Source organism: Eurypyga helias, unplaced genomic scaffold, assembly GCF_000690775.1.
Source record: "Eurypyga helias isolate BGI_N326 unplaced genomic scaffold, ASM69077v1 scaffold52318, whole genome shotgun sequence".
In the NCBI taxonomy this organism is placed as follows: Eukaryota; Metazoa; Chordata; class Aves; order Eurypygiformes; family Eurypygidae; genus Eurypyga; species Eurypyga helias.
In genome coordinates this window covers 1-10371 of record NW_010267279.1, presented here as the reverse complement: position 1 = coordinate 10371, position 10371 = coordinate 1, and the positions used below count along the sequence as shown (strand labels likewise).

Below are 10371 nucleotides of genomic sequence, written 5' to 3'. Positions count from 1 at the left end.
TCTAGTAGGGAGCACTAACTTTGGCAGGAATGATGTATGATACGAAAAAACTGAGGCTTCCTCCTCTCACTGTAATTCCCATGGGCTGGTTCCTGAAGTCCCAGCAACCTTCACATTGGCTCTAGTGGGTTTCACTTAAGCCAGAAGGAGACATAAACTATTACGTCTTTGGGAAGAAAACTGAGGGTAGGATCCCAAACCTCTTTTTACAGGATGAGCCTTGCCCACTCTGGGCTGGTCCCAGTGTGGGAAGAAGGAAGTCACCAATGATGGACAATCCATGGTGGTGGTTTAGTTTCAGTCAGGAGGAAACTTCCTCAGAAAACGTTTGTTCTCACTGCCCTTGTTTTGATGCACGCCATGAAGAGGTCTTGCGGTACCCAGACTGAATTGCTTTCAGAAAGAGAGATAGGCGGAGCAGAGCTGCCCTTGCGTGAGTGAATAGGGACTCACAAACAGTTACCCATGTCTATACAAGTGAGCTCAATCTGTGGGCAAAGTAGGATGGTGAATTTATGAGAAATGGTAGAAAAGAGACATTAAATAAAGTTTTTAGTCCAGCACAATATGGTGTGCTTGGCTGTACCTCAGATTAACTTTCTTTTTTCTTCATCTAGGTGAACTTGCTTTCCTTAAGCTGTTTTTGTTGGCTTCATGGACTTTTTTGACTGCAGGCTATAATAGTAAACACAAACAACCCTTTGTGCAGGTTATGCTTTTGCACTTTAAATAATCAAGGCTGTAGCAGTCATTGCAATGCTCACTTATACCCTATTATCCACTATTGCAACTATAGCTGCAATTTGCAGCCAATTTACACAATAAGGTATTAATCAGCCACCTGTGAGTCACTGACTCCTGTGCTATCTTCTTCCCTTGCAGGCATCATCGTTGTCCACACCCTCGCTTCACACCCTATGAGGACAGCTGCCAGCTATGCAATCAGTCAGAGTACAAGGAGCAATACTCCTCACATCCCTTCACTCTTCCCAGAAGCTCATTTAAGCCAAAGGAAAAGTACAAGATGCCACAGATACCCATGGAAGGCATCTCATCTACCAAGTATGATTCTACATTGCTTTTAGAGGAATTATGTCATCTGGTGTAACTCCACTGTAGAACAGAGATAGCTTTGTGTAAGGCCATTAACCTCACTGGGGGTAGAGAAGGGGGAACCTGGCCTGCCTGAGGTTGTCCAGAGCTGCCTCAGTTCCTTTTTCAGAGTCCAGGTTTCCAAATGAGAAAGGCTTGTGTGTTTCATTAACTGCTTGTATCCTACCCAGACATTCTTAGGCTGTGGAGATAAGGGGAAGCATTAATTTCTTTGTGTGTCCAGAAAAAGGAGCATGATTTTTTCCTTAAGGTAAAAGACATAATGAATTTATTATTCACAGGAGAGATTACGTAGGTTATGAAGTATTGCCACAGAAACGTCCACCACGTAAGCATGTCAAGAGCGGTGAGCCTATGGATTTGACCTCCACTTACAAAAAAGATTATATCTCCTACGCTGTCTGTCAAGTACGTCCATGCCTCCCCCGTGTGAAAAAGCACATCCCCTGCGCCAAGATGAATACAACAACCACTTACAAAGGTATGTGTCTTTGCAGCTCCTTTCAGGACCTTGCCAGGAGCTTCATTTTTTAAGCAGACAGATCAAAACAGTGTGCAGTTGTTATTCCTCCTGCCTGTGTATACCAACAGGCTGTGCAGGAAGCTCACAGACACAGATTGTTGGGAATACGTCACCACGTTAATGGTATCATCGGGATCTCTATGAGGTGAATCCTTTGCATGTCTGACAGACTGACAGGCATCCTTGGTAAAAGCGGGGCGATGTGAACTCCTGCAAGTGTGTCCAGAAACATCATCTTTAGGATATCCTGAACATACTCTTGGTATACTGCAGGGCTGGTCTACACATTCAGTGGATCTGACTCATTTAAAATATGTAGAATTTTCTAGGCCTGAGCAGGTCATGAAGCATGGGACCCTTTTTGTGTGTGCTGCAGAGTTAATCTATCGATGTGCTGGAGGTGTGTGTGGAAATTACAGACACACACGAGTTCCACACAAACGTGCAAAGCACTCAAGCTTTACTCTTGGTAAAACACGTGAAGTGTGCATGTAACTATGTCCTTCTTTCTCAGCAGCAGTAACTTGGTGTAGGTAGTTGTTGTGTTTCAATAAGTGGTTTAGGAGCATACACTGGGAGAAAACTTTCAGTTACACAGTTACAGTAACTGCTAGTTTTGGTAGTAAGTCATATGTAGAAAATCAAAGGATTTTGCCACCCTTCTGTACGCCTTCCAGCTAGCTAACATTGCTAAGCAGATAGCCAGCACTTGCATATTCCTTAACATAATTTTTGATTATTTTGTTTTATTTTTTAAATTTTATATTAATTTTTATTATGCTGTGCAAATATAAAAGCTTATGATTGGTGCTGGCATTGAGATTTGCCCCAATGTACAGAAACAATTTTTTTCTTAGAGCTAAAAATGATAAAGGAAGTAAAGAAATAAAAGGAATGTGAATGTGGTGCTAAGATTACCCAGCTGAAATGGCTGAAAGTCAGACTTCAGTGCAGCTGAATGTTTGCAACAGCATAACCTGGAATTTTTACATTAAGCACACAGGAAATACTGTCCATTTAGACTGACTTGAGTCATGAAGACTATGACCCACAGGTGCAAAATACCCACGTTTACACAATTTTGAACACTGTTTTGCATAGGCAATGTCACCAGATGGTATTCATTGGCATAGCTTCAGTGAAGCCGATAAAACAAGGCTGCTCTGCGAAAGCAGAGGATCTTTCCTTCTGTGTTTAGGTATCCTTAACTTCTCTGTGTCTGAACCAGATGCCTATCTTTGTCTTTTATCAGTGTTCAGGTCAGCACCTTAACTGTTACTCCAGAGCTCTAGTAAGATGTATCACAGCCACATTTGGTTATAATTTGCAGTATTTTTCAAAACACTGCAAATGGAAATCTTCATCCAAACCCCCTCAAAGATCAAGTTGCAGACTGAATGAATTGTCTTTTAAAGGCCCAGGGTTAACAGGAAGTATAAGTTTTCATTGTGCTGCTCTCTAAGCATTGCTAGGTTTTACTGATCACTGCTGAAGTGTGAAGTTTTGAAACGTGCTATTCAATGAATTATAATAATTCAAATACTTAAGCAGCATATAAACCAGTGCTACATTGGCATTAAATTATCTTTCCTGCTGTATTGTCATAGTGCTTCACACTGAACACACCATATCCCAAATGACACTGTAGGTTTAGCATGATGCTATTGTGTGTCACTTTGTCAGGTGACTTTGCAACTTAAGGTTCCAAAATTCTCATCTCCAAGCTACACATGTAGCTGTTTCTATCCATCAGGAGGTATATAATCTAATTTTAGTTTTGTCTTGCTTGGTTATAGTGAGATGTGCCTTACCCTCCGATAACATATGGTTCATATCCTCCGTTCCCCCCTGTACCCCCTAATGTTTTCAAGATTGCGCTACATTAATATCTATGGGAGGGAAATTAGGGTTACAATGAAATTGTAACATATTTTGAAGGAATAGTAGCACTGCTGACTTGCACTAAGAAAAGTAAATTCGTAGTGCCTATGAGGTCTCCAAATGTGTAGAGCTTGTAAACTCTTAAAACTGAAGGCAGATGGACTTGTCGTATTTTGAATATTTTGCAAAAGCTGTGGTTATGTCCAAAATGCACACGCTATTTTCCAGCAAAGGGGATGGCAGAACCTAAACCATTTTTTTTTTGGTAACTCTTGGTTAGCATCGGAAATGCCAGATCTCTGAGCAAGCCCTTCCTTAGAGATGGGCTGAATCTCATTAGCTTCTCACTTTTTAACACTTTATTAATACATTCCCCGTAGTGGCATGTGTCTGTTTATGCTTCGTGGTTGACTCTTGCTGGACTGTCTCTCCAGGAAAATGATGTACCTTAGGCAGGGGCAGAGGGTCAGCATCCCACCAGTGTGCTGGTGCCTGGACATCTCCTATTACCACAGAGAAGCAGGGAGTACCTGGGGCATTTAAACAGCCCTGGTACTAGCAGGGCAGGCAGCCTGGGCTTCAGTGGCACCAACACTGGCAAATGCATGTCTGTGCCGGTGCAGACAGGCAGGTCTGTGTCCTCAGCTGGCTATGCTACTTAGCAGCACGAGGGCAGTTCTGTACCCAAGGGCCAGGGGCTCGCTGGAAGCCACGGCACCTGTAGCTGCTGCTTCGTCTCTTGTGCCAGGCCAGAGCAGCTTGATTTGAACCGGATGGACTTTAAATGGACACTTAATTGAGGCAAAAAGTTATTTTTTGGGTCAACTTCACATAGTAATGAACACATCCTTTGTGTAATTGTGTTTGTGCAGTACAATAGCCACTGCTGTTCAGGAGGAATAACTCTGGATTGGAGAGTTCAAATATCCTGGTACCTAATTGCATCGTTTAATCTGTAGCACTTTGAAATCCAGACTTCCTTCCTGTGCAGAGTCAGCTGGAAGCTTATTTGCCACGACTCTCAATGTGGTTTGCAGACGTGCAGAAACAAACCCTGCAACTCACAGAGGGTTATAAAGCAAGTATGTTTATTACAGCGCTGGGTGCAAGGGGGATCGCTCCACCTAACTTGCACACCTTAAAGCTTAAGCGGATTCTTTATATAATCAAAAGTGTTCCATATACATGGTTCTTGGTTACATATTCATTATATTTCTGAGAATAGGGTGGGTTATTATAGTTAGTTCTGAGAAGTCATTAGCATATGTCACGCCCTGGACTCCTCCCCTTTGCGCCTGTGTAGTTTATTCTGGTGGTCGCTTTAGGTGGTCGTTGGGATGAAGGCTGCAGGTCTTCGTCACGGTGCACTTTGCCCCCCCTGCCGTTCTTGTTGCCAAGTCCTTGTTCCCCACGCATGTGGTCAGACAAAACTGGGTTTTTACTGGATCAGTGGTTCGTACAAGGTGAGTGGTTTGTATAAGATCATGGGGCGTGTTACAGGACAGCTAGGACAGAGAGTTATGGCTTCAGAACAAAGTATTAAAGCAATACAAAAGCAGAACCAAACTAACATTGGTGGTTAACCCGTGCCTCGGCATGGCTTTAAAGCTACAGAGTTAAACTAATGTTATAACAAATTCGAACTAAACGCCAGTTTCCCATATCATTGGAAGGAGGAGGGAAAAAAAAAAAGGCTTGGGTTAGCTCCAAGACTATTTAATTTTGACTTCCTACCAGTAACCATAATGCTTTCTAGGGGAAGTTGCACAAGGTTACTAGGAAGGGAAAAAAAGATGGTCTTGTGGCTGAAGCACTGGTTGGAGAGTTAGGCAGCTTTGCAATAGACTTCTAGTGTGACAATTTAAGTCTCAGTGCCTCATTTTTTTTCTGGTATCCTGCTGAGGAAGGAAGATACGAATGTCTCTAAAATGCCACTTAAAATGTTATCTTAGTTATAATTTGGATAGAGTATGGACCATGCCTGCAATATGATTCAGTGGTTGAGATCAGTGTAGGCTTGGTCTGAAAATTCCAGCACGGTTTTTCTAATAATGAACAATTAAAGACAGCGTTAGAAGCCCCTTCTGGGTTCCTGCTTGCACTGACAGCAGGAGTACCGCAGAGAGCAAAGCTGAAGGTCGAGGCGATGCCACCCAGCACAACTTGCTGACACCAAGATGAGCTGCAAACACCTGAGCTCGAACGGTAGGCAGCACCACATCTGTGCAGTTGAGAAATCAGGTCATCCCCAAATGAGAAGGTACAAAGAGGAAAGGGTAGCTCTGTGACTTGGCCTTCAGAGTGGAATGGTGGACATTTGGTTCTCCTTGCCCCAGTGGTGCTGTGGGAGACACCTGAACATCCTTCTGCAGACACAGGCATACTCTGACTGGGCTTCGAGCCAGCCACAATAGCGCTGCAGAAGGTAAATGGAAGGGGTCGAAGTCAGTGCCATGATACTCCACTTTCAAGATTTCTGGTTGACATGAAGGACATGAGGACAGCACCCACTCAATCAACTGCATAAAACACCTCTGCAAGACTGAGAACGCAATTTAATCTCCCCACACTGTATTTTACCTTCTCTGTGAGTATGGGTAGGTACAGAACTATTTTAATTCCATTTTCTCTGTAGATGGTAAGCGTTTCCAGGGGTTAGGACACTAGTGTATAATGTGTTATACAGCAGCAATTTTAATAGGATTTGTCAATCATTACAATGTCAACAAATGTTTATTACAGTAGAAAATGTAATAAAACATAATATGGTATATACCTGAACTCACCAAAGAACTTCAGCTGAGCACTTAAGGTTCCTCTTATGTTTCAGATGACTATGTGCTGTGGAATGAACCAAAGACAGAGCTGATCAGACCAAACAACAAGCTTCCCCCATTAGAAGGAAAATTTAACCACAGAACCAATGTCCAGGATGAGTATCATTACAGGGGGCCAGTTGTCACTCAAGGCTGCAAACCTCTGAATCCTCTGCAGAAGAATAAGCCTGCCTTTGAGAATATGACCAGTTATAGAGCAAATTACGTGCTACATCCTGTGGAGAAACATCATGTCCATAAATGTGAGAAATACAAGGCAAGCAAGGGCCCATTCGATGACCTCACTACCTACAAAGATTCTTACAAGGGGCTGGCTGGTCAGCCAGCCAAGTCGGCAAAACCATGCCTGCCAAAGATTCACCATGATCTTCCATTTTCCTCTAAAAGCGAGTTTCAGGAAAACTACAAAGGTTGGTCACAGCGTCCTGTGTTCAAAAAACCTGATGTATATCATCCTCCTGTCGAGAAAATGGACCTTCACACCACTACTCAGATGCATTACAAGCAGCACCCAAAGAACAAGCCAGTCAAGATGTGTCTATCTTTGGCCCAGCTTAAAAGAAGTACTAAGCCATTCAACGCCTCTTCTGTAATGAAGGAAGACTATAAGCCTTGGCTGTGCAAGAAGCTACAACCTATCACACATCCTCCGGAGCTGACTTTCCCAGCAAAACCAATGGATTTCTCAACTACTTCTCAGACCCATTATGTGTCTCATCCACGCATAGTTACAAAGAGCTGTAAACCTGCCTTGTCAGGCCCAAAACATCACACTGTGCTAGATGCTAAAACCATCTACAATACCAGCTACACACCAAAGGCCGTTGTTAGATGCTTGGCCTCTTACAAAGACCCACCTGGTTACGTCTTTAAAGGAACTGATGCTGACGGTCACTATCTCTATGCCCCTGCTTCTAAGAGTGAACACCAGGATGGTGGACACTGAAGAAAAAGAGCAGATGCAGCCTTCTTGGAAGTGAGCGAGGCCTCAGCTACAGATGACAACTTGATTTTGTTTGTGAACTTCTTTCAAAGCAATCTATTGTTTTGTCTTTGGAGAACTCTTAAACTTATTTTGTAGTCATTGGCTTTTGCTGGATCATTTGCACAGATGGAAAACACAAAATCCAGAGAAAAGGCACACTGATCCTTGATTCTCTTCTTTTTCTTTTTTCCCCACCAAACTCTTTCTCTTTAATCAGGAGACAGAGCCTCCTCCTGCAACACTACCAGAGGGATGTCGTAGTAACACACATTATTATTATTAGTGTAACAGGGGTTCAGCTTCATCCATGATGGCAGGGTAGAACAGCCTCTTCAGATGAATACGTGTGGTGAAGCTGTGGCTGGATAACAAAGTCCAAAGCTTGGCCTCATCAGTCACTTCCATCAAAGAAAGACAGTTGCAAAAGGTACAATTACTGGGTAAGTATTAGTGAAGACCACGCCTTCGTTAATTGTGTCATCGTGCTGCCCAGGGCTAGGCTGTCAGATATGAGGTTGTCATGACGAAGATGTCACCCTAAGGCCAACAACTTGCAAGGGAGGCTTTTCAGTAAAGCTCTTTGCTACAGGATGCAGTGAGGGTACCGGCAACGGCAAAGGGTTGAAATTGTCATGTGTTGCTACACTTCAGCCAGCAGCTGGAGTTGTATTATCTTTCAGATAAGGCCGATATTAAGCTCCTGACCAGAACGGTTCATTTCTGTGTCCAAGGTGCTTTTCTGTAGGCTTACGAGTGTTACATTAGCCCTATGAGACCTACAGGCTTCCAAAGTGCATTCCACTTTCCAAAATTCTCCTCTCCTTTACTCCTGGCAGCTCTGGCTGTTTCCTGAGTGTTTAGCTCAAGTTTTACGTAGACCTGTTGCATGCTGGAGGAAAGGCTTCTGTCTCGCCATGGAAGTGGCTGCACTTAAAGAGGAAGACAATTTTCTGTATAAATGTAATTTAAAACTTTTCAAAAGCTTTGAAACCCGTTGGGATAGAAGTCTTCCCTAAGTGCTTGCAAGCTAAAGCCAAACACATTCCATCTGGAAATGTGAATGTTTAACCCTGAGGCTGGGAAGCCACTGGAGCAATCACCCTAGCGGCACAGTGGTTCTGCATCACTTGAAGGCCTTAAATTAGTCCTGGAGGCCTTTTCTAGACATACGCTGTAGTTCAGTGAAAAATGATGTGCTTGCAGCAGGAACAACCAGGCAAATCTCTACAGATTACGCTGTACAAAAGGGCCAAACTGTGTAATCATTGATAGCTCCACGCAGTCTTTGGAAATTCAGGAATCCTTAAAATATTCACTCACCTGTAATGAGTTATTAACCCACGGTATGTTTGGCGTTTTCTTCAGCTCATGCTATTTTACCAGCCTTCACGTCTTTAATGTTGAGCTTTGACAGGAAAACAATTTTTCTTCCCCATCTCTTTTTATTGATCTATTTTTCTGATTTTATCAGCCTGTAAATCTGTCAGTTCTGGTAGAGAATTTATATGAAAGAAACAGCTGGGGCTTGCGACTGCAGAAAAGATCGTTCTTTTATGCAGGAAAGCTCCCCGACTGTTCTTTCAACAATTTGATGTGAGTACTGGCAGCGAATGCAGAGCCAGGAGAGTCTAGTGCGTAAATCTACCTGTATTACAGCTTTGTGTTTTTCTTTTGCCGGGTGGAGGTCAGTCTTATCAAAATGGGTATCAATGCGGTACGCGAGTTGGCATTAGTAATTGCTGAACTTGGAACATTAACAACCAAGGGGTTGTTAATCAACAAGGGGATCAATCAAGGGGTCTTGATTCTGCAAACAGGGGACCAGTTTACAGCGGCATCAAGCAGACACGACTGGAAACAACAAAAAGTTGTTGTTGAAAGCAACACTTTTCACAGCACAGGTTTGGGTCTTTTTCCCTGACTTGTACTTAAATGTATAAAAAGACTTATTACAACCAACGCATGATAACACTAAGGAACAACATAAGTTCACTTGAATGACTCGGGGGGTGTGTGTGTGATTCCACAGAAATTAAAGCCGGTGGCTAAAGCAGCCTTTAGCCTGGGCTGCTGCGGTGTCACCTTCATCGGCAGCTGCAGGTTTCCCTCTTCGTGTCTCTTGCTGGTGACAGCAGTAGCAGTGTTTGCATGATGGGCCTTGGCTGAAGGAAGATCACTGTTTTGGTATGGTTAAGACCCATTTACTTTGTTTCCCTGAACCAGTGCACCGCACAGTTACCAGATTAGGTGCAGGAGGTCGGTGCAGAGGGAAACGTGGCTCAGGTACCCACAGCTTGCCTTCGCTGGACCTGCTGTGGAACTGCATCTCCCCTTTCCCAAAAAAAAGGTTCTTCAAGGCCTCCTAATTTAGCATTGCCCTGAGGCAGAGCCTTTGTGTGCTGCCTGACCTCCCTTGGAGGAAGGGTTTGCTTAACCTTGTCTCTGTCAGCCTCCCCTTCTTCTCCCTAGGCCAGGGCTGCGCTTCTCCTCCTGGCCTCGCGGTTAAAGCAATGCAGCATCTTTCCAGCCCCAGTTTAACGTTGATTAAGACTGGCAGTGGCGTTAGAAAATCTGCCTAAGAGAAAGCTGTAATCCGGGGAGAGTTGAAGTGTTTAAGACGGAAAATGAAGACGGGCTGCACTGCAGTACACAGGGTTTTGGTTACTGCTTTCACGCAGATTGCCTTCATGGGTAAGGATGAGCAGAAGTCAGTGTTACCTTGTGCCAATTAAATGAAACACTTTCACAGGGCGGTCACAAGAAGTACAAGTTAGAAGCCCTGAAAAAGAGCTGAAGAGGTCACTGAACCACACCACGGGTTTGTGTAATTGTTTCTGAAGTTACATACAGGAGGAAGAGGGAAGTGGAACCGTGTTCATGTGCAGGGCAGGACAAGATGCCACATGCTAGTGCTCCATGAACCAGCACTTGTTCAGAAACCTGTCAGATGCTCGATAGTGATCTGGCCTGTTGTGTGGGACAATAACGAGTGAAAATAACAGACTATTTGCCTCAACCCAGCTTCCAGTGTT

General features: G+C 43.7%; 1 protein-coding gene across 1 annotated transcript; it reads left to right on the top strand.

The window, feature by feature from the left end:
* Nucleotides 1-882: 882 nt before the first annotated feature.
* Nucleotides 883-7300, top strand: FAM154A (family with sequence similarity 154, member A; the record flags this gene model as incomplete). Its single annotated transcript, XM_010157343.1, has 4 exons — nt 883-1062; nt 1395-1594; nt 4843-4980; nt 6348-7300. Coding segments are annotated over 4 exons (1471 nt in total), but the record flags the coding sequence as incomplete, so codon positions are not given.
* Nucleotides 7301-10371: the final 3071 nt, after the last annotated feature.